General features: G+C 35.6%; 1 protein-coding gene and 1 long non-coding RNA gene across 5 annotated transcripts in view; one reads left to right on the top strand and one right to left on the bottom strand.

The window, feature by feature from the left end:
• Positions 1-24,576, top strand: part of ITPR2 (inositol 1,4,5-trisphosphate receptor type 2) — a 465,227-nt gene that overhangs the window by 368,452 nt on the left and 72,199 nt on the right. For 2 of the 3 annotated variants that reach the window (XM_070494989.1, XM_070494991.1), the window contains 5 exons: positions 599-724; positions 7,944-8,119; positions 16,219-16,383; positions 19,596-19,791; positions 23,938-24,030. In XM_070494989.1, coding sequence (XP_070351090.1) covers positions 599-724; positions 7,944-8,119; positions 16,219-16,383; positions 19,596-19,791; positions 23,938-24,030 — 756 coding nt within the window. The remainder of the gene's footprint in view (positions 1-598; positions 725-7,943; positions 8,120-16,218; positions 16,384-19,595; positions 19,792-23,937; positions 24,031-24,576) is intronic. The other variant, XM_070494990.1, reaches the window with a different exon arrangement.
• On the bottom strand, positions 15,304-22,046 carry LOC139041630 (uncharacterized). 2 transcript variants are annotated; one of them, XR_011497129.1, is made up of 4 exons: positions 21,882-22,046; positions 20,500-20,613; positions 19,530-19,766; positions 15,304-16,477 (listed from the first exon to the last, which is right to left on the bottom strand). It is a non-coding gene; the product is annotated as an uncharacterized lncRNA (long non-coding RNA). The 2 variants fall into 2 exon arrangements; XR_011497128.1 differs by having other exon boundaries at positions 19,545-19,766.

Raw genomic sequence — 24,576 nt, 5'->3', positions numbered from 1 at the left:
ATGCCATGCTGTTAAGTTTCAGAGTTTCAGATAACTGTGACTGTGTCATAGGAATTTTCATCAGAGAGGTATTTGTGCTAGGAGTTTGGGTTTTTTTATTTGACTGTAAGGCATAGGAGAGGGACCAATTTATCAATTATAAATTGATACAGTTTATCAAGTTATCAAGTTTACAAATCAAGTTATCAGTTTACAAATTATCAAGTATAAATTATACAGTGATGTATACCATTCCATCAAAAGGGGCCCCAGGCAGCTGCTAAGCTATCTTTCCCCTAATCTGCCCTAGGAATATATTAAAGAGAATTATTACAGGATCATCTTTTCTGACCACCTTTAGCAATTGCAGAATTACTCACTCTTCTACAGTGGTTTAGGGGTAAATTGGCTAAAGGATAAAGAAGGAATCAAATAGAAAACTCCCTTATGGTATTGATTATAAACTTTCTAAAATAAAGTCATATTAAATATTTCTTTAAATGTGCTTTTACGCTGGTTCACAAAAATGCATTTAGTAAAATTTTATTTCAGTAGGGCTCTTGTGTTGAAACCACAATTTATTTTTCTGTTCTATCCCATTGTATTTCTTTCTCACTAGATAACCCTGCGCTGTTCTGGTTCTCGAGGCACATATCTCTCTGGGGGAGCATTTCCTTCAACTTGGCTGTGTTCATCAATTTAGCTGTTGCTCTCTTTTACCCATTTGGGGATGATGGAGATGAAGGCAAGTGTTTATCTTTCTTTAGATGATAAATATTATAAAGTTCTAAAAATAATACTCAATGCCTTGCTTAGCTATTTAGAGCTTCAAAATAATAATAATTTAATTCTTGATAAATAGATTTTTCTATATTCATTGGAAGTAGAGAATAAATGCTGTAGAACACTACAGTAATACAAATGTTATTTTTCAAAAAGCTCATAAACAAAGGAGGTCTTAGAGCTATATTATATATTGGCAAATAAGACAATGAAAAAAATTTTTATTTCTACTTAATTATTATGACCAAAGGCATTTTTATACTATATCATCTCAATTATATAAATATATGGGGAAATGAGAAAGTTATGCTAAAATATTCATTGTGATTACCTTAAATAGTGGAATTTATATTGCACTCTTTGCTTTGCTTTCTGTCTTGTCTAAGGTTTCTATAATGAGCATACATGGAATCTGAAAAAAATTTTTAAATGTATAATGTAAGACAGAATATAATAATAGACAGTATCTCAGATCTCGGAGTAGAAGGTTAACACTTTGGTTTCCAATATAGGACTTTTCTACAGGGATAATTGACTATGAAATTAATATTATTAAACTAATAATACATGAGGTTTTATTAAAACAAAGAGAAATTATCCCATTTTAAGTGAAATGGGAAATAGAGGAGAAATACGCTAAAGGGTGGGACCGTGGAAGTTGTTTTGTTTAAGTCTGGCAAAGTGCATGGGAAAATGTCTTACAGTCTTGGGATACAGTCAGCTAAATAACTTTGGAATGGACATGTGAAGAATGGCTTGGAAGAGAAGATGAGCGATATCAGCAAAGAATAACCACAAGGTGCTTTTGTATCTCATCTCTTCATAGGATTATTGTGAGAATTTAATGAGATGCTATAGTAAAGCATTTAGAATAATGCCTGGTATGTATTTGATAAAGCTTAGTTGTTAATATTGTTGTTGTTACACAGTAAATATTAATACTACAGAGGGAAGCCCAGTGAAAGGGATGATCTGATGAGAACAACAGGTATGTAAGACTATTTCAAATGAACTTGAGGTGAGCAGGAAGGGAAATGGGAATCCAGGAGTAGTTTGCCATTGCAAAGGACTATTACAGATAACAACAGATATCAAAGTTCTAACGTTTAGGTATAATATGAGTGGACATAAGAAAGTTTGACTTTTTGGAAGTCATGCCAGTGCTAACAGAAGAATATTGAGCAATGGAGTGGATTTGTCAGTTAAATAGCAAATGAAAATGTGGTGAATATTTGGCCATCCATTGTGCGGAAGTTGCAAATATAGCAGGAAGTGGAAATAACTTTCTCTTCACTGTGTTTAGTCTCATTTAGCGATGATAGCCCTCTTGACACAAGAATGTAAGTCTTGTGATGAGAGAAGTCCAGAATGAAATGATAAATTAGTATCTGCACAGAGAATGCTGAGAGTAAATTGTAGAGTCCTGTTTAATAGAAGCCTAATGTCTTAGATATGGAAGGAATTCTGAAAACCGTCTAATATTAAATCCTCGTTTGATGGATAAAGAGATGGAAGCCCAGAGAGGCTAAAAAATGGCAGATCTCAGAGTAGAAAGTTAACTCTTTTGTTTCTAATCCAGAACTTTTCTACATGGATGACTAGGTTGGAAGCATATAGACAAGAAGAAGATATATTTTCATACAGGATACAATTTCCCCTGAGTTCCATTCCATAATATTGCTTACTTGACTACCAGAGCCAATGTATATAGCCTCTGCTGCCACCTGTTGTACATCCAATATAATAGTAATGGGCAATGCCACCCTTCTAGACATCTACTCTTTACTCATTTGGGAGAAAGTGGAACACCTGATACATTTTTAATACTCACCAGACTAATAACAGTTACAATAGTAATATTGATAATAATAATGGCAGCTGATGTTGTTTGCCACTTAGATTGGGTCAGACAAAATGCTAAGCACTTCACATACATAATTACATTTAATCCTCCTGACAGTCCTGTAAAGTAAGCACTTCATCCTCATAGATGTAGAATCTGAGGCGTAGGAAGATTTGCCCAGTAATTTGGGAATGGAGTCCAGAAATTCAAGGACAACTGGTCCTTGAACAAGAACTTGAAACCGCATAGTAGAGTTTGGAGTAAGACCCCAGCCTCAGAAGGAAATAGGATCATCAAAAAAAGACTGGAACACCTGATGCTTCATCATCAGGTGCAGACACAGACTTTACTCTTCAAAAAGGACTGAATAGAAATTAAGAGTGGTAACCAAGATGGAGGCTCAGTCCTAAGCATCTGAGTATGGGGATGGTGCTAAGAGAAAGGGAAAGGCATGAGCTGCCATTTTGGCAATATGGAATCCCAAGGTTATGTTTGGGTAATCTGATTATAGCTCTAGATAAATTATGAAAACTTCATGAATTCAAGGTTAAAATTTTGGTCAGGATTAGCTGCATCTCTAACTTCAGTTATTAGGCATAGTTAGGAAGGCCGAGGAAACAAAGGTAAGACTGATAAGCACACTAGACCATCAGAACTGACTGGAGAAGGGAAATGCTGTGCTGGATGTACAAGTTCTCTAATGTCAGATTTGGTCGAACATGGGCTGGATGACTACTTCCCAGGAGTACTTTGAGATGATTTAAAGATGAATTAGGTCATCATTAAGATTCCTTCCAATAACCTAAAAAAAAGCTATGGGGACATGTCAAAGAACACAGGATCCAACTTGAAAGTCCTCCCAGTGGCCATAATTATGGAAATTTTGAGAAAAAAAAAAACATTGATAGTAATACATAATAATCCATAGAATAAAAAAAAAATATGGAAGTCCATATTGATGGAGAGAAGAGAAAGCTCTTTCTTACAAAGCATTCCAATTAATAATTTTAGCAGTAATAATGAGCATAGAATATCACCATTTGGCTAACATCACAGTAGTAAAGATCATCAATGGGTGCTAAAATTACTAGGTGAATGTTAGATGAAAAAGTGTAATGAGAAACAAGTTATTGACGTAGTCTTAAAGTATTTCCCCACAACATACTTATTAATTACAAAAGAAAAAATAGTAACTTTAAAGTGGAGAAATCTCTTTAACTAAATGATCGATGTTAATGTCACTATTAATGAGACACAGCAACATTGCACCATTTGCCAAAAATGCATAAACTGAGGAAATTTCAGACAAACCCAAAATGAGGGACATTCTACGAAATAATTGGCCAGTACTCTTCAAGCTTATGAAAGACAAAGAAAGATTGAACTTTCCAAATTATAAGAGACATGACAGTTAAATGCAATGAGTGATCCTGGCCCAGAAAAAGGACATTAATTGGGCAATTGGTGAACTTTGAATAAGGTCTGTAGATTAGATAAAAGTAGTATATCCTGTTAATTTTCAGATACTGATCATTGTAATGTGATTATGTAAGGTTTGACATTTGGGGAATCTAGATGAAGGGTGTATGGGGATTTTGTTTTATATTTGCAACTGTTAACGTAAGTCTGAAAGAGTTTTGAAATGTAAAGTTAAAAAAGAGAAAATAAATAAATATGTGGATTCCATCCAACCCTGAGGTCCCTGGATTCTGGGTATAGAAGTTGATTACCAAATCACCTGGTGAAGCCTGGGCCAGAAAAAGACCTGTGGTCAAAATGGGCCACCTTTCCCAACCCCAGACCCTTATTAAGCTGCTCCAGAATCACTGAGGCCACTGTGGCAATGAGGACAGAGGGAATGGGCTGTGTATGCATTCTCCAAGCCTATTTCCAGCCTGATCACAAATGAGCTGCTGGGAATTACTTGTGCCTCGATAATCTGCTTCACACTTGGGTTATAATATTAACTGAAAGAGTAATGTCTCCCTTTGACTGCGGTGGTAGTGTACGATAATTAACGGGAGCTACTTGAGGGGAAGGTGATTCTAGAGGATCAGCTTATAGGGCACCCCACCCTCCCAACCCCTGCTGCAGGTAATCTCCTTTCATTGCCAGGCTTTGCAGAGCTCTGTGTGAATTTATTCAAGAATACAGGGCTTATTTGTATGGCTACAAGTTTTGATTTTGGTTTCCTTGTTTGGCTGATTGGTTTATTTGTTTAACGTATGTTTATCTGGAAAAGAAACTTGTGCCAAAGTTGAGGAATGAAGCGTTGCTGGTTGGGGCTGAAGTGGCAGGTGTTGGAGCTACGGACTCTTCTAGATGGCCATTCAGAAGTTGAGCATTGCCATACCAACCACCCCTGCCCCGTTTGGCAAAGGCAGACTAGTTAGTGGAGAAAATTGGTGCAATGGGAATTTCTTACATTTAGATAGCATGCGATTCTTTTTAAAAAAAATCATGTTCAAATTTCGGGTGTAATTGTTTTTCCCCTCAAGTGCTTTGTGTTAAAGAAAATAAGTTCTTCAAGGTGATTTTAATGCATTCAACTTAATAACAACCATCAATGCAGTGCAGCCATGTGCCAGGCACTATAGTAGGCCCTAGAGATACAAATGTTGGTAAAGTTGTCCTTGTCCTCAAGGAGCTCATGGTCTAATTAAGGGAGAAGAAAGCAGTAAAGCACAATAGTGAAGATCACCCATGGATTTTGGAATGGATGTCTGCTTTAGCTGGACTGAGGTGAGGGAAAGAGGAAAGTCTTCTGAGGCTACGTAGGAGGCAGAGGAATGAAGAGAGACTGGGAAATAAGAAGCGGTATGTTCTATACAGCAAACTATAAACAAGTCAGTGTAGGGTAGATAGGAGAGTTCCACTATGTGAATTGAATTGAGGTCTTCAATTTTGCTGTTTGAATTTTCCTTTATAAAGGACAAATTTCATACTTGCTAAGATTTAAAAACGTATAAAGTGAATTCTAAAAATTTTTTCCATTAGAAAAGTAATACATGCTCATTATAGAAAATTGATACAAATATAAAGTATTAAGAAGAGAAGACAGTCCCTGCTTTCCCACCCTTAATGGGTAAAAATTGATTTTGACAATCTGTACTATCTTCTCTAGAATTTGTCAGAAGGTTTTGGTTTATTTTTTTTAGCATTAAATCTTCAGCTAGAAACCCATATGATCATTCTTACAGAATATGATTGCAAATTATTGTCAATTGTCAGCTGACAATACTGTAAATTAATAGCCATCCTAAATAACTTTTAAATTTATTTATTAATTCACAAATACATATTTAGCATTAAACTGTGTGCAAGGTACTATGTTAGATGCTATTTGAGTTATTTCTACAAAGGAATGAAAAACCTAGTTTTAAGTGCATGGTTATAATTTCTTATTTAATCAAGGGGAAATCTTGGCAAGCCATATGCTATCTGGGAAAGAGTAGTCAAGATGTACTTATGTGACCAGGCATTAATGATAGTCTACAGTGCACCTATCAGGGCCAAAGTTGAGACTTTTAAAATAAGAATGTCACACCAAGTGATTGCTTATGAATTATCCTGAAGAGTCCAGTGATTGGCTAAAAGTTGTTACATGTGCAAAGATGTTGGCAGTTCTAGTAAAGTTGAGAGTGAAGCGCCACAACTTGGGGAACTTATAACTGGAGACTTACTTACTCAAAATGAGCTCACAGATTATGTTTTTGTTTATTCATGTAATCAACAAATATTGATCTATTACTGCATGCCAGGCACTGTGATTGGCCCAGAGATGGTCCCCACCCTTACAGAGTTTACATTCCAATGGCGTCCCAATAAGCATGAGAGAAAGTTGAAGATTATTCTCTCCATGGCTCTTTTAGATCTGTGAAGTCAGGGCAGTTGGTGCTCAGGCTAGGTTTTAGTAAACACAGAGTGGTTACATGCCAACATCATCTTAAACGTGAGTTGGGCAACCATTTTGGTACCATTGCCAGAGGACAGGAATTGAAGGTAACTTCCAGAGCAATTTACCCCTTGGCTTTCTTCATCTTCAAAGTAATCTTTTCAGATCATAAATTTGGTGAAGGGACAGATCAAATCTCTCCTCCCAACCTTCTTTCATCACTGCTTGCTGTAAGAGATATCATGGGAAGAACAAACATTGTAAAAATAAACATGTCTAAACCAATACTGTTCGTTCTCTGACTTTGTTTTGTTTTTTAATGTCTGACAGGCTCTTCCTACTGTCTTTTGATCTATTAACACTCACTATGAACATTCATTGAAAGAGTCCAGATAACCCCATGGTTTCGATAATAGCGCAAAAGCCCTGCATACCAAAGCTTTCAGGGTATTTTGCATGCAGAAGTTAATTTTATAAGTAATAAAAAAGAGGTGTGGCCCAAAGAAATAACTAGTAGAAAGTCTCCATTTTGTTGTTTCCCCTCTGACTTTATCAGCCTATAGACATGTGTCTGAGGTCCCAGAGCTGATCTAATCAGCCAAAGAATGTTGCTCCTTCATTTACTTCTGCAAACGCAGCACCACATGACCTTCAGAGGGTGAGTCCTTGAATCCACATGTCAGCGCTAATGTCAATGAACTCTACTTCTTTTAAAGGGAAGTATATTTTTAAACCCTGTCTTGGGCAATTTCAAAAGAAATTTTGTTTGTAATGGAGTTCATTTTTAAAACATTTGAAACCTTGTTTTCTGATGATTTAAATAGTTCAACATTTTTTTTTAGAACTTGAGTTGGCCTTTGAATACACACACTCATATATATACATATACACTCATACACATATACACACGCACACTTTAACAGTTAAAGCGTGTGTCTATTAAACACTGGGTATTCTACATTCTGAATTCCTTAGAGGAATCTGTAATATAGAAACTTGATAATAATAGAACAAGACAAGGTATGAGTTCACTGGAAACAAATACCAGCTTCCACATGATTTAGGTGTGCATTAATAGTTAATCATAAATTTATTAATCGTAAATTTTGAATTAAGATTCCCAAGTGAGATTCTTCTATTGAAGGTATTTAGCTTATCACTCCTGTAGGAGAGAAAGATGAACAATTCACAGACTTAATGGAAGAAGCCTTAACTAGTGAGTATTTAAGCAGCCTGAAATTAATCACAAACTTTCTGGAAAAGTAATAATGAGTAATGTGTTCAAAGACATTTCCTCTAAATATACAATGTTTAGAGTGGGTTGTTTTGAAATTCAGTGTCTTTCCAGCTTGACTTGCTTTATTATTATATAAAATAGAGTGGCAAAGATTTTAACGTTTTCTAGTTTTGTTCTTAGTAAAACTAAACTTCTACATTTTACAGGTACACTTTCTCCATTGTTCTCAGTTCTTCTTTGGATAGCAGTTGCAATCTGCACATCTATGCTGTTTTTCTTCTCCAAGCCTGTGGGTATTCGGCCATTTCTTGTGTCAGTAATGCTGAGATCAATATATACAATAGGTCTTGGACCTACACTAATACTTCTTGGTGCAGCTAATGTAAGTACTTTACTTAGCTTTATGTTGTTATAGATTGATTAAGTGTATTAAAAGTAAAAATGTAACTGTATGGTTTAATTCATGTGTGCACAGTAAATTCTAATTTATTGTGAATCTAAATTAACCAGAGTTTAACCTGTGCATTCTTAATTTGGAGAGAAACAAAAAAATCACAAGTAAAATTTGATATATTTAAGAAGGTAGCATTTGGAGCATGACCCAATTCTGTAATCAATTTAATCCAATCCAATTTTAATGCATTCAGAGCATCCTATACCTGCAGCTATTGACAAAAATGACTCTGAGCCACTGTTAACATCCTAAGGTAACTTCTAAATCATCCAAGAAAGATTAAATTATATTCAGTAGAATTTCAGAAGTGAGTACCTTTTATGAAATGACCAAGGAAAAAGGGCTGCTGTATGAGAAAATAGGAAATTGGGCTCTTTTTATGTGAACAAAACCTATAAACTTGTGAAAGGCATAGATGAGATTAATATTTTTTTTCACTAAATTTTAAAGTAATAGAACAAGGGAGCACATTTCAAAACTTGAGTTAGGTGAGTTTAGAATAAGTGAGCCAGAGTACTCTTCCAAATAGCAGTAATTGTACCCAAAAGGCAAAATTTTGAAGGGACTAGACAGCTTTCTTAATGGCAGAGCCTTAAAGGTATATGAAGAAAAGATAAATCAGGTTGATGAAAGAACAATGGCCAGTTAAACAAATAAATATCACTAACATCTGTGCTGAATACCTAAAACACTTTCTATTTCTTTTACTGGGTATCTAACATAATGTCTTATATTCTGGTATCTGTATATAAGCCTTATTTCCTCTACTATATTATATAATTCTTAAGGATAATGATTGATCATTCAATGTCTGGAATATTATTGACACTCATCAAATATTTCTTAAGTAAATTTTCTAATGAGTGAATGAATGAATGAGTGAAAGATTCTTTTCGTATTCTTATACATTGACAGTGGGTACATGGCAAATATTTCTTGAAAATGAATAAATTAATAGTCAGCCAAACTTTTGAAATCTATAAAGCTGAACAAGTATGGCCAATTCTATGTTTCTGACCCTTATTGTGTTATAATTCTTCAAAAATTGGAAATGATATATATATGACAGCTCCCAGTTAACAAGAACATTCAGGCAAGCAAATTACCAATTATTCCTCAATCATTGTCAATAAAGGGAAGTGTACTATACATACTGTCACATTCATAGGGATAATCCTGCCCTCCTCACTCCCTTCCAGCTCCACTGTTTTCCACCTTAATACCTGGCACTTAATACCTGGCACTTAAACATTAAAAAATTGTTTACATGAGGGGCTGGCCCCGTGGCTGAGTAGTTAAGTTCACGTGCTCTGCTGCAGGTGGCCCAGTGTTTCATTGGTTCGAATCCTGGGCACAGACATGGCACTGCTCATCGAGCCACGCTGAGGTGGCATCCCACGTGCCACAACTAGAAGGACCCACAACGAAGAATATACAACTATGTACCCAGGGGGCTTTGGGGAGAAAAAGGAAAAAAATAAAATCTTTAAAAAAAAAATGTTTACATGAACAGAACTTGTACTTCCAATGCTTTGGAAATTAGCTAATTTTGCAATATTGCCAACCTAGCTAATTAAGGAAACTTCATGGATTTATCTAAATTTTTCTAAACTTATTAGTGTGTCCAGCTTATTATTTTTCCTTTAAAAAAATACACTGAATCTTGAACCAAATTGCTTGAAGAAGCAAATAATATTCATACACTGGTGACTGGTCCTCAATAAGACATTAATCCAAATGAGAAAATCCAAGTTTGATAAAATGAAATAATAGCTAGATAGAGTTGGGCCAAAAATAACAAACAGTTTTTGGGTCTGTGTTATCTAATAGACACTGAAAATACCAAGAGGTAGAGGATGTGGTTCTTGCCATCCAGAAGCTTCAAGAGTATATAAAGAGATAAGGAATAACATTTTAATGTCTATGGGGAAAACCAAAAACATTTGGAATGAATATTTTTCTTTTCCCCCTCAGGGGACAAGATAAAAAGACAACCTGTCTGGTTTGGTGAGAATAATTCTACCATAAGAAATGACTATTCATATGAGAGGCTAGATTTAAACTTTACTTTCTTCGTGAGAAGAAATATAAATGGAGATACATGTTTCTTATAAACTATATGAACCTGTGAGTACTCTCAGCCTTCACAGCATAAAACATCCGTTTGCACAACCCCTAAAAGGCATGTTATGATCTGCCAGTCGAGGGCATTTTGACCAAAGAAAATAATCAACTTCCATTTAGGACAAACAAATAGAATGAAATAATTGTAATCTTGATGTTATAGATATTGATAGAAGAGTTTTCATCTATAGTTTTGATATTGTACAGATTAACTAAAGTATTTTAGTGTTTTACCTTAACTTTTAACATAACAAGCTCATTACAAAATTATCTATGGTTTACCATTTCCCAGGAGACAGGAAAAAAAAAATAAATGAAAACATAAATCAATCATGTTTTGTACCTTAGGTTTTAATATATTTGTTAATTTACACTTAAAAGTTTGCATTGTGTAACAGGTGAAATTCCAAGTGCTAAAATTATAGCTATCAGAAACAGAGAAGACAAAAGAAAATATCTACTTGACAGTTAAGCTTTAATGAGAACCAGAACTCTAGAGCTTTGGCAAATAATCAGAACTCTGGATTTCATTCTTCTCATCAGTGAAATGAAGATATGAAAGCCTGGTCTATCCTCACTGGGCTGTTGAGAAGATTAGTGTGAAGAGTTAGGAAAGAACAATAACAGAGATAATGAAATGTTAGCAGTAAAGGTTACCACTTACCAAGTACCTGATCCGTAAACTCTGATTAAATTGTAAAACGTGCTATCGTGATTGTGAAGGTGTTTGTGTTTTGGTTCACAGAGAGTCGTTTCTGGACTCAGTATTTTTCACAGTGTTAAGCAAGTGCAGAAAATCCCTTTTTTGGAAAAGGAGTCAAGTGGGAGGAAAAACCTCAATCTGTGTTCTGAGCACTTTAGTATTATCAGTTCCTGTTTATGATGATGCTTCATTTTTATCATCTTTACTTATTTCTAAAAATTGAAATTTCGTTTAGATTGCAACTCCTTCTCTCATGTTGTCACAGGAGTTATCTCAATATTTGAGATGTTTCAAAAAATTGAAATGTTTTTCTCTGTTATAAAGCATATCTTATAACCCAGTACAGTCACACACCACATAACGACGAGTCGGCCACGGATGGACCACCTGTACCACAGTGGTCCCATAAGATTAGTACCATATGGCCTGGATGTGTAGTAGGCTATATCATCTAGGTTTGTGTAAGTACACTCTCTGATGGTCACACAACGATGAAATCACCTGACAATGCATTTCTCTGAACGTATCCCTGTCATTAAGTGACACATACTGTACAGTTTTCTTCCCATCCTCTACCTTGCATTTTTAGTTATTGGTAATAGAAATTAATGTATTATTTTGGCAAATATAAACACATCTTTTATAAATTTGAGATCACTTAATGTTTTTTCATACCACTAAAATTATTTGTAAACCTCATTTTAACAATAATATTTCTAGTCATATGGATGTTATCTGTTTAACCATTCCATTGATGTTTAGATTTTAGATATTTTTATAATGAATAATAATGTAGTAAATACTTGTGAAAGATCTTTTAGTATCTTCTAATCACTTCTTATCTACAATGTTTTTTTCCTTCCCTGGTAGTGCCTAGAAATGTGTAATTTATTTAATGGTTTTTGTAAGTCATTTGCCTTTCTCACAGTTATTTATAATGTGCAAATGTTTCCTTATGCTGGAAATTGGTCTCACCATTTTGCAGAGAGGAGAAGCAAATGGAGTTGAGCAGATAGCTGGCTATTAACAATAAGGCACAGGGCTCCAAGTTTATAGTGTCGCATCTTTAGTTACTTCCTATAGATAGTTTCCTGGGAGGGCTCATGTTACTGTTAATCTATAAGATTGAGTCCTACCATATGTTCGCTTGACATATACAAATTCAATTATATATTCTGAGTCAAAAATTCATAGTCTCTCTCCCTCTCTCTCTGTCTCTCACACACACACACACACACACACACACTATTTTTCACACAATGTGATCACTGAATGCTCCTAACTTCTTCTGATATTCGGTTGCAGAAACAGAAAACTGCCCCGGTGCTGGGGGAAACTAGCATGTGCTGAATTTAGTAAGAGACACTACAGTTCACACTACCATTGTTTACTGTACTGTTTTGTTGGCAATTTAAAAAATTTCCAAGGTGATTTTGACTCCATGAAAATTTTGCCTTAGGCTTTGACCATAGAATCTTATCCTGCCTAAGATGTAACATCACTGAAATGAAAATTTTTTAAATCGAATCATCTCATTTTTAGTAAGAAGGTTGATGAAAATATGGCAGTGTAGTTAAAATGTAGTTCAAGACAATAAATTCAGTTTTACTTTTCAATAAATAGTAGACAATCCTTTTTTTTTGGCTATAATTTATTCTTGGAAAATAGGTCATGTTTTCCCATAAGAGCAGTGTAAGATGTGGATAGAATTCCTGATCACGGACATAGAACCAGAAAAAATGAAAAAAGATAATATAAAAGCAGTTATAAATTTCTGTGACCACATAAAATAGTAAAATTTAAAGGACATCACATAGAATTCTAGAGCTATGAGGCACCTTAAGGATTATTTACTTTCAGGCATTTCATTTTAGAAATGAATATACAGCATCCAACAGACAACAGGAGGATTTACCAAAGTAATTAGTGGCAGAGCCAAGAGTGGAGACCAGATGGCCCAACTTCGAATCCAGGGTCTTTCCACCATACTATACTGTCAAAAGTCTTGCAAGGACATATCAATGAACTATAAAGTATATATGAAAATAACTACTATACTGTATAATTAATTTGCCTAATTAAAATTAATGAACTTGCTTTAGTATACATTAATTAACAAATGAACATTAATTTTGCTTTTGTTTTTAGAATTATTGGTAAATCACTGGGATGGCATATATACTTTTAAAAGACTGCACAAAAGGTTTGCATTGATGGTGTTTCCTTCTCCCACTCCCTGCCTTTCTCCCCCGCAATCATACAATTCACCCCACCCCCAACAAAACAAGTATCAAGAGCATCTTTGAAAAATAGATGGAGAAAGAAACAAAATACGGGACTGCTATGGTCATTTATATTGGTATTTGTGTGCTGACTTGAGGGTCCTTTTAACACCAGTTCCAAAGTTCCACCAGTTCTTTTAACCACCTTGCCCAGTTCCCACACACTCCATTTGTTATTGCCTACATGGACTCTTGCCATAGAAAGAATGATTGCCTACATAATGGTATTGACAGGTGAAGGACTGGTTAGACAATACCAAGTAAGTCATGACATTACAAGGGAGAATGTTTTTGTAACTTGTTGATTCTCTGCATAAATATTCCAAGCTTTCACAGAAAATGCTTATATTAAAAACAATTTGTAAATTGTAAGGTCATGGTGCGGGAAAAACCAGAGTTCAATTTCTTTTCTATGCAAATCATTTATTCTTGCCCTCATTTCTCATTGGTATGAACACTTCAAAACAAAAGCACAATGTCCTTGTTTCTGATCTCTACAGAAATAGGTGTATGCTACGGCCAGTGTCAACTCCACTTCACATAGGCTTAGTAAAGAGAACAGGAACATATCCATCAATATTGAGCTCTAGGTCAACGTTCAAAAGAAAGAAAAAATCAACCTGAAAACAAATAAGGCAAATCTTGATTTTTCATGCCAAAATGGCAGAGGCTCTTTTAGGCAGAAATGTGTCCTTGCTTTTACTTTATTTAAGAACTGAAATGTATTGCCCTTTTGAGAATTTGAATTCAATGTATTACTTTTTCTCAATGTATAGGGCTTATAAATAATTTTCCTGCATAATTTTTTTGTGATTCAGTTTAGAGAAGTAGAGATCAGGAAGCAAAATATTAACAATTTGTCTTAAACGTATCATTCATCCTTCTGAAAAGTCATAATTCCAACTTTGAACTTTATTTTTTAGAGAACTTATTTCTTTTTCATGTTGATGAACTGTAGTGAGTGAATCAAGGCAAATAATTCGAATTTAAACAATAGTCATTCTAAACAATTTAAAGAGTGAAACACTGAATATGACAACCTGGATACCCTGTTTTTCACTATTTTCATAAATGTTTATTGTCAAATACTACACTTATATCAGCACCTTCTATATATTTCCTGAAATTTTAAAATAATGACTTGTTATAATATTAAACTTGCTCTTGGCTAGTAAATATAAAGATGTCCATTATACTGTAGCTATATTTAATAATAATGCAAAGATGTGATGATGAGACACTGTATAGTGAAGTAAGATTTGTTTGACATTATTGGCATTGTCAACAAGATGATGAAAGAATTGATAACGTCAGTTACTGAAAGGATAGTTAATTAGCAGGGGGAAAACTTAGGAAAGGTTTGAACTTTTTAGTTGCGCTGTTGTTGATTTGGTTTGCCTATATTCGCAACATATGATAACCCACTTCTCATTTTATCTGTATTTATTTGGAGTTCAGAAAGTTGAAGGAAAAGATTCTCTAAGCTTTCAAATTTTACTTCTGCCTCAAAGTGTTATACTCCTTCTTATGTTATTTAAAATGATTCCATAAGACAATTTCTTTCATATGTATTGAAAAAATCCACAGTGTTGCAAAGAGCAACCTGTTTTCCCAAAGTTGGGTTTGGACATATGAAGACAAATGTGGTGCTCTTGATAACTTAAAGAACTCAGGGAACAATTTGGAAGAACAAACTGAAGTTTTGAAATTTGTGATTCCTTGATGACGAAGAGGCAAAATTGGCTCTTCCATTTATAAATAATACAGTGATTCTAGAACCAAATAGATAACACTAGGTTTATGGTAACTGTGTTCTTTGGAAAGTATTGCACAGATTCTTGTTATTGTCAAAGACTTTCAGGATAAATTTCTGTATTCTAAAATTATGCCACAAAAGGCAATTTTAGATATAGTTTTAATATGAATATTCTCCATAGGACCAAGCACAATAAACACTTCAAGATGTTTGTTGAATAATTACCACACATAAAGATTCGAAAATATATGCATGCATTATATTTATTTTAACTTATGTATATGTTATATTTTTATATATTTAAAGTAAATTAAATGCAAAAATAATTTTTTATTGGCTTCCTTATTTAAAATAATACTCAGTAGAGAAAGTCCAGGGTAAAAATAATTAAGGACAGACCTCTGGATATTTTCTGAAAAGATATTTTTCTGTTACATTTCCAGTATAAGAAAAATATTACAGGGGCTGGCCCCGTGGCCGAGCGGTTAAGTTCGTGCGTTCCACTGCAGGCGGCCCAGTGTTTCGTTGGTTCGAATCCTGGGCGCGGACATGACACTGCTCATCAAACCACGCTGAGGCAGCATCCCACATGCCACAACTAGAAGGACCCACAACAAAGAATATACAACTATGTACCGGGCGGCTTTGGGGAGAAAAAGGAAAAAATTTAAAAAAAATCTTAAAAAAAAAAAATATTGCATATATTACTTTTAATATGAAAAATATAATAATGGTAGTATTTAAAGAGCCATTGTACTAAGCCATATGTACATATGCATTATGAATTATTTAATTCTCTGAAGAGTTCTATGAGGTGGGAGTTTATTACCAATTTTCAGAAGAAACAATCAAGGCTTACAGTCACATGACCTAGGTCATGCAGAAGAAGTGGGACAGCCAGGATTTAAATTCACATCTGTCTTGATTGCGTGGCTGGTGCTGTTAGTCATTCTCCTCTCTTTTCCTGGAACTGCAGAGGATACGACTTTTGCATGCATTATGTTTACATGCAGATTTGTAAGCAGTGCTGAAAAATTACAAAATGCGAAATCACAAAAGAAAACCACAGACCTTGTGAATAATAGGTTTTGTCAATGACCTGTTATTTATGTGAATTTCAGGATGAATAAGACAGTAAAATCTAATCTTTTCCTCCCTTTAGCTTTGTAATAAAATAGTATTTCTGGTGAGTTTTGTCGGAAATCGTGGCACGTTCACCCGAGGTTACCGGGCCGTCATCCTGGATATGGCCTTTCTCTACCACGTAGCGTATGTCCTCGTTTGCATGCTGGGCCTCTTTGTCCATGAATTCTTCTATAGCTTCTTGGTGAGTACATCTCTACATGGACAATCACTGCTGAAAAAAATGCACAATGCTTCTTCTTATGCTTCTTTCTTTGACTTTTTTTTTTAAGCAGGGCCTGAAATTCAGGACAAATTATGTTATTTTTAGAATTTCCTTGCAAAGGCATGAATTATTATTTTTAGTCTTTTTCTCTGAGAAACCACATGAGTGGTAGAGCTCTTTATTTCCTCTCTGAGAAGGAACCAACGACCCCACCTTTTGACCCAGGCTTCATAGAGCAGGTTGCTTTTGGTTTCAGCCAAATCATAATTCCCTTTACATTTAGAGATTCTCCAACAGAGGATGGAAGAAAAGGGATGTATTTTCTTGGTACTGGAATCATTGTCTTTTGTTTACAATCTCAAGTATTATGTGTATCTTTACAATGGCATATAAGTAAAATGGGGGGAAAAACTGCCAACCTGGCAAAAGTACCATGATTTGTTTTAAGTAAAGTCTTATAGTTTCAGATTTAATATGACATTGTTGTTAAGCTTATGTACATATATCTAATTCATTAAATGGATTTTCAGATTTCTTCTAGAGTTTGTTCTTTCTCCTGGTTATCAGATTTCCTTCCTACGTACATGTTTTATGGGCATAAACCAGGAGAGGAGTCAATACGAATGTATGATAATGTTTTGAAACTTAAAGCACTACCTGGTTAGCATCATGATGCCATAGGAGCAATTTATTTATATCTCCAGCATGTAGTTGACATGCAGTAGAGCGTACTACCCAGTAAAATAATTCCTGAAAACAAGTTGAAAATCTAAAAACATTAAGCTGACCCAATTTGCGTGAGGGACAAATCCATTGCCTCCTGCTTCCCTGTAATGTCACACACCCATGTGGCACACCCTGTCGCAAGACTGAAAAGAGGCTAATTTTCCATTTCCTCCAAACACTTGAAAGAGTCACAGCGAAGAGTGGACTTTTCCCTTACGTTTTCATACAAAATTATCTTCTAGGAAGTTAAGTTAGTTATTCAGCAATCAAAAGGAGGGTTTTTTCCTATTCCAGGGATCCAAATGATTTCCCTCTCTGCTCTGATTCACAAGAAAAATTCCACTTAAAAAAACTCTGCCTGTGACATATAAAATCCTATTATACCTAGCACTTTTACCTGACTGTGGTATGTAATATTCTATAGTGTTTGTGTGCTTCAAACTTTTTGTCTATAACATGGATGGAGTTTGTGTGGGAGACCAGCAATATCAAGATCCATTAAGGAGATAAAATGAAAAAACATGTAAAATGGTGTATGTAAATCTTTATATTTTCCAAGGAAAGATATTTGAAAAAATAACAGACATTTGAATTATTATATGAATTATTAATAGTAATGTTACTTTTACTTTATATTACTTAACCTTATTTTCCTCTTGTCTTTTATCTTTCAAATCTTACATAACTGATGCTAATTTGTTTTCATTGGGTTGGTTACGAAAAGGATATAGCCCATCTTGAGGGTACTAGAAGGAAATTGTAATTGACATAATACCAAAATGTTATTTAAACATTCTAAAAATATTTTTTATATTTAAAAAAATATATGAATGTGCATTCTTGGTTGTGTCCACAAATGTCAGTCCTTTATCCAAAATCATAAAAACTACACTCTTGATTTTCCCTTCAGAAATAAACAGAAAAAACCATCAATCTGTTGAAAGTCAACACCTTTGGCATTCTCAAGATCATGATTCCATGATTATGGAATGGGGCCCAGGAATATGCATTTTTAGCAAGCATCCCATGGGCTTCTGAAAGCTATAAACTTTCAGAAATTATCTAGAAGTGACCTAGAACCCATTGCCAGACCTTTTCTTTACGTCACTATTGAATTAAAGTAAAGGAAAATCTCCTTTATGTCAACTAAATGCTTAAATAAGTTGAATAAGCCAGAGTGTCGATAATTTGAAAATTAAAAGGTTGAATTTGCATTAGTCAATGTCTATCCTGAAGAATATTGAGTTTCCTTCTAAAAGTTGCTGCTCACTCCAGGAGATAAGCAGATAGCCAAATAGTTAAACTCTTTTTTTATTTGACCATCATAAAATATCAGTTTCCTAAGGTGAGCAAACAAGTTAATATCTTTACAGCAATTATTTGCAAGACTATAATTAAATTAGAAAGTAACTGTATAACCTTCAGTACTTAGAAAAACAGAGTATGACCTTGGTGTTTCTGAAAGGATGCATGGCACTGATAATTGATAATTCAGAAATTCTAATCCCTGCCCACAGATAGCCGAAGACAAACCCCAGTTATTCCAATTTGAGAAATACTGTTCATTTACAAACTGATATTTATGCCTTTTTAAGTGAATGTTAATTTATTGCTTTTAACCAGCTTTTGATAATAAAACATGTACTTGCTAACGTATAATTTTAACTTTATAATATAGCAATAAATAAAATTGTTATTTGTATTGGCTACAAATAGAAACACATACCTAGGTTCTTGACTAGTGCATAGATTTTCTACTCCTAAACACAAAATGGATAATAAGTAATTAGAGGAAGTGAATTAGCAAAATTCTGTATTATATTTTTGTTTATACTTCTGTTTCCAAAGTATTTACTACAGTGATAGGTTTCTCCCTCATTATACCACTTTAGTAAGGAACGATGTTTGCATTTCTCAAATATTTTTAAATTCCATACCTTTTATATTGCAACAGGCTTATAAAATTATTCTCCTAATTTCACTTCTAATCCCTTGATTAAACAATACATTTAATGAATCTGTCAATTATTCATCACTTAGGTGAACCTAATTCAGGATTCTGATTTTAGACATTTTACATATTCCAGAAGAAACTGCAGAATTTTAGTAAGACTGAAAATAAGGAATAAGTAGCTAAGTTGGTTAAGTATTATAATTTTTCTAAATTCAAGTTTGAAGCTATGCTATTTCTGTGTCTTATAAAATTGAAGTTATGTTGGTTACCAAACCAAAAGATGCACATTATGTGTTGTGCTAGGGTTATCTTTATTGAAAAACAGTTTATTAATACATTCCAACTGGAGAAGAAATATATATCTTGGTTCATTTTTAAGGTATCATTTAGGTTGTTATTTTTCCACAGATAAACTACAATGGCTTGCATTTTTATTTTCAGTTACCTTAAATTTATTCACCTTTTGCTCCCTTGCATTTTTTTCTTGTTTTTGTTTTCTTCATTTTTATAGCTTTTTGATTTGGTGTACAGAGAAGAGACCCTGCTCAATGTCATAAAAAGTGTCACACGGAATGGCCGCTCCATTATTCTAACTGCAGTCCTCGCTCTCATCCTTGTCTACTTGTTTTCCATCATTGGGTTCCTTTTTCTGAAGGATGACTTCACTATGGAAGTGGATAGGCTGAAAAACAGAACTCCTGTTACAGGTATTGCTATTACCACTAAATGAGCTTTCTCTGACGGCAGACAGGACTCGTCCGTAGCTTGTTAACAGGATCACAGATAAACACTAACGGAGGAAGGGTTTTCTTTCATGCCTTTGAGCCCATGTTCTTCTTCACTAAGAGCTCATGGATGTGAAATACTTTTACGCTGTATATTAGCTGTCAGTGTGTATAGGAAAATCCTTACACAAGAGACATCGTATAACTCAGTCTCAGTAAGAAAGTCTCAACAATGCTGACTGTATTCCAGGAGCCAGTCAACAACTTCAGCACAGGATAATAGCTTTGGGATTCTTTTCCTCCTCTTTCTCCCTGTCTCCCCCAAGAACAGCATCTAGCATCATTCACAACCATTATCTGGTACATGTTTGCTCACAGGACATCATATTATACTTAAATAACTGAAAGTGACAGATGCTTTGACTTGGCAACCGTCAGATAGTAAGAGATTTGATATAGAAAAAGGACTCAAAATATTGTCATTAAGAGGCTCAATCCGTCAGTGTGTGGCTGTTGGAATTTCAGTGCGATTTTTGTTTTTGTTGTCTGACTGGTTAGACATCATCCATTTTTACACTCACTGTGATTCTTGTGGCGTGAGGGCTGCTTCTTTCCAGCTTTTTTTGAATTTTTATTTATTTATTTTTATTTATTAAGCTTTCTAATGGTTTCTTTTTCCCTGTCTCCTACCTTTTCTTGTTTTGGTTAAATTTCCTTGTTGCTCCTTTTCCTCCTCTCCTGCTTTGCCAGATAGAAATCAGAGTTTTGCGCTTTGCTGTTAGTTTCTCTGGCTGAAACTGCTGCCTGTGGGTTGCAGAGAATGGAAACCACAAAATGACTCTCTCTCTCCTCAAACCATTAAATTGAGAAGTACAATTTAATTAGTGGTGGCTTAGAAATAATATTCTTGTTTGCCTTTAACAAACATTTCTTAGTTATTAAATTGATGATGTATGGTAGTTTCTTTCTTAGAATATGGGATAATTAAATGGCATTTAGATCCATTATGAAACCACATGAAAGCTCCTGATCAAAGCACAGAATAGAATCATACATAGAATGATAGATATTAAACTTGAGACTAAATTTCATACCTACATGTTAGTCTTTATTCACAGAAACATGAAATACTTTGTTACTGCCTTTCTTGTTCTTTCTTAAATATTGCTTTTCCCAGAGTTTTATAGGTATAAATATTTGGAAGAAAAGCTCATATATATAAATATCTCCAAAACCGCACTTTTACTAAACTTTCTGTGAATCATAAACTATGTGTTCTCAAAAATCTTCAAGTTTTTGTTATTTACTAGGCATGATCACATTGAGTTATTCAGTACAGAGTGAGTCTGAAGCTGAAGCATCTTAATTTCTGAATTCAAATGTGCACAATAGTTACTGTTTCATGAATCAAGTAGTAAATATTTCAATTGTGTTATTTAAAAAGAAAGCTCATATCATTATATTATGAATATATTTTCCTTAAAAATATAAAAAATGCCTTTTTTCTTTTTGTTTTACAAAATAGGTAGCACTAGAACTAAAATGTCAAGATCTGCACTAAAAATATTTATGTATATTTCTGTAGAAAGCTGTTAAGAGAAAGCATTTGTAAATACTGTGAAAATCTAACATGAGAGCAGCTAACAAAGTTAAACCTTTGATTCTTCATAGATTGACACCGTTTTTGTTTCATAGCCTGAGAATGTATGTGATAGCATGCCCTGGAGAAACCACCGATATTTTCATAATATTTTTAATTTAATTTCTAATACCATATATTATGTCTATTGATACATAGCAGAAAGTTGATTCTTTCAAAGATCGAAAGCTATTTTCTCCCAAAGTTGAGTGAGATTGTGGGGGATGGCACACCTAGGTAGCCCGCAAACTTTGGAGTACAGGAGTGTGCAATTCTTCAGAGAATGTGAAACAATCAGAAAACCAGGAGGTGGGAGCAAAGAGGGGAGGTTGAGAGTTCTAGAGATGAATAGCAAGAGCATAACAGGCACATATGAGAGTGAGGACGGACAATTTGCCAAGGGACTGGGAATTTAGGAGAATGCGGATCCTACCTCTGGCACCAGTGCAGTCTGCAACATGGTAGATGAAGGAGCGTCCACTAGAGCAGGGTTCAGAGGAGTGGCTGTCGTAGCAAAGCCCAGGGAGTTGGAGGGAAGGTTGTGTTTGAGGAGTGGAGGTTACAGTATCTCTCACACTGTCCCTTCTTCCCCATTCTCATTGCTGCTTTCTTGTTTATTTCCTCTCACCCAGAATACTGCAGGAAGCTCCTATGTGGCTTCCCCACCATCAGCCTCTCCTCTGCCTTCCCAAGTCATTCGTTCCAACCACAGCTCTGATTCTGTCTCTCATTGGTTTAAAAACTTTGTTGGGGTCTGCACTGGCTGTGGGATACTTGGTTCAGAATCATTAGCCTGGAAACTCAGGTCTCTCTGCCTTGTCTGTGCCTTTGCTGGCCTCTGTGCCCTTTGTCATACAAATTGCACCTGGAATTGCCACCTTTTCTCCCTACCTCATCTTTCTATGTGTAAATCCTGTGTCTCCTTTAGATGGATCCTTCTTTGAAAAGCTTTCTAGGTTTTTTTCTGGAATTCATCTCTCCCTCTCCTGATGCACTCCATCACTTTATCCGTACTCCACTTCTTTCATTCAATTATATCTATACATCTCTGTGTTCCCTGCTTGATTGCTGGTTCTCCAAGGCCCCTACTCCAGGTCCTCAGAGCCTAGCACAGTCAGTAAGCATTTATTAAGTAAGGGAAGGGCCACCAGAGCACACTGGGAAACCCCACCTCTCTGACCACCTGACACCCACTCCACGCCCCAGTGAGGTACCCACTTTTTCCCCCATGCTTGCCCCAGTCAGAGATAAATGTGGTAAAATGTGTGGCCTCCCTTCCTGGTGGACTCCAGCTCTCTCAGCTCCGGGGCTTGTGTTGGCAGCGAGCCCAGGCTTGGTCCATCTCCTCATCGTGTGTCTTCCTAACTTAACTCCAGCTCTCATTTGCCACTTCTACTCTCATCTCATCAAAGAATCAGGGTAACTTTGGTGTGGTGTTGCTCTGAAATGCACTTGAATATTTCTTCAACCCTTTGTATATAAAAACGAATTTACTCCCAACCCTCCGTCTTATGGACTTTCCTTGATGGCTTTGTGTGAAAAATAGATTTGAGAGGAATGAACCTCTTCACTTTGTATTATTCTTAAGATTGGCACCTGAGCTAACAACTGTTGCCAGTCTTTTTTCTTCATCTTCTCCCCAAAGCCACCCAGTACATAGTTGTATATTCTAGCTGTGAGTGCCTCTAGTTGTGCTATGTGGGATGCTGCTTCAGCATGGCCTGATGAGTGATGCCATGTCCACGCCCAGGATCCAAACCAGGGAAACCCTGGGCCGCCGAAGCGGAGCGTGTGAACTTAACCACTCCGCCACGGGCCTGGCCCCTTCTTTTTGTATTATTAACAATATTTTTAAAAATAAAACTTTGTTTCACACAGACAGGAAGGTTGCTATTTTCTATCCCATTCTGGGCCTGGGAAATAGATGGTAAGCCAGCAAGCAGATGGATCCTTTGGAACTAGAAAAGAAAAGAAAGACCCTGAACAGGGATCTGGCAGAAGATTCTCCCTTCCCTGAGGCGTTTGATGCCCTGTTCCCTGGAGCTACATGCTTTGCTGTTAGCACTGCCACCACCTGCAGTCTCTCCCTCAGCCCTAGAGACGAGTGGCCTAGAGCTTAGGGAGAGCCAGCTGGGTTGAGGAAAATGTGTTCCTGGCATTCCAAGTCAGAACCCTGAATGCATTTGGCCATGGAAACATTCTTACACATGGTGGTTAAGGTCTATGGGATTATTAATACTTTATCTCAGCCACTTTAAAAAGATAGAAAAGGCTTTTAGTGGGTTGGCCCATGAACATATTCTTTATTTATAAAATTGCTTCAGTAGGCAAAACTGTGTTCAGAGTTCCAAACGAAGTTACTGAAAGACTTTAGGAGCACAGCTAAGTTGGAGTGGTGCCTTCTGCTTATGGGCCTTTGTAACTGTCTGCTCACTTCTTGTCGTTTGCATATTTGTCTCTATACCGTGTTCTGTTTCGTGTGCTCTCAGGTAGTCATGGAGTTCCTACTATGACACTGCCTTCAATGATGGGAACGTGTGTAAAGGACAACTGCTCACCCACAATACCGTCTCCAAATACAGGTCTGTAAAAAGGGCTCCAGAGCAGCATGAACTCGATACTTTGGAAGTTATGTTTATTTGGTAAATGTTACCACCACTTAAAGAGTTGCTCAGGGAATTTCATGGTGGGTTGTAATAGATGAATGGAGGGTAAAAGAACCAAAAAGTTTCAAAGTAGAGAAAAGATTCCCATATCTGCCATTTTATATCCCCACCTTGTTCCTTATATCATTTCGACTTGTGAGAATTTGTCAGATTTATCCTGTAGAATGTGCTGCTAAAAATTGTTACCATATTGCAAACCCATACCACACTAAGCGAACCCCTCATTAAATGATTAGCCTTTAACAAAGTATCTGGAAATGCATGGGCTGAGAACTCAAGAGGCTTGGTTATAATCCTGGACTTGCCACTTTCTAGCTCTGTGTCTTGGATATATTAGGCAAATTTCCTGGACTTGGTTCAGATGGCTTGCCCAGAGAGGGAGGAAAAGAGGGAGGGAGGGAGGGAGGGAAGGAGGGAGAGAAAATGAGAGAGAGAGAAATAGAATATGATACTTTCCCTGCC

Source organism: Equus asinus, chromosome 22, assembly GCF_041296235.1.
Source record: "Equus asinus isolate D_3611 breed Donkey chromosome 22, EquAss-T2T_v2, whole genome shotgun sequence".
NCBI lineage: Eukaryota > Metazoa > Chordata > Mammalia > Perissodactyla > Equidae > Equus > Equus asinus.
Note: the sequence above shows the minus strand (reverse complement) of the source record. Positions and strands in the feature narration are given on the sequence as shown.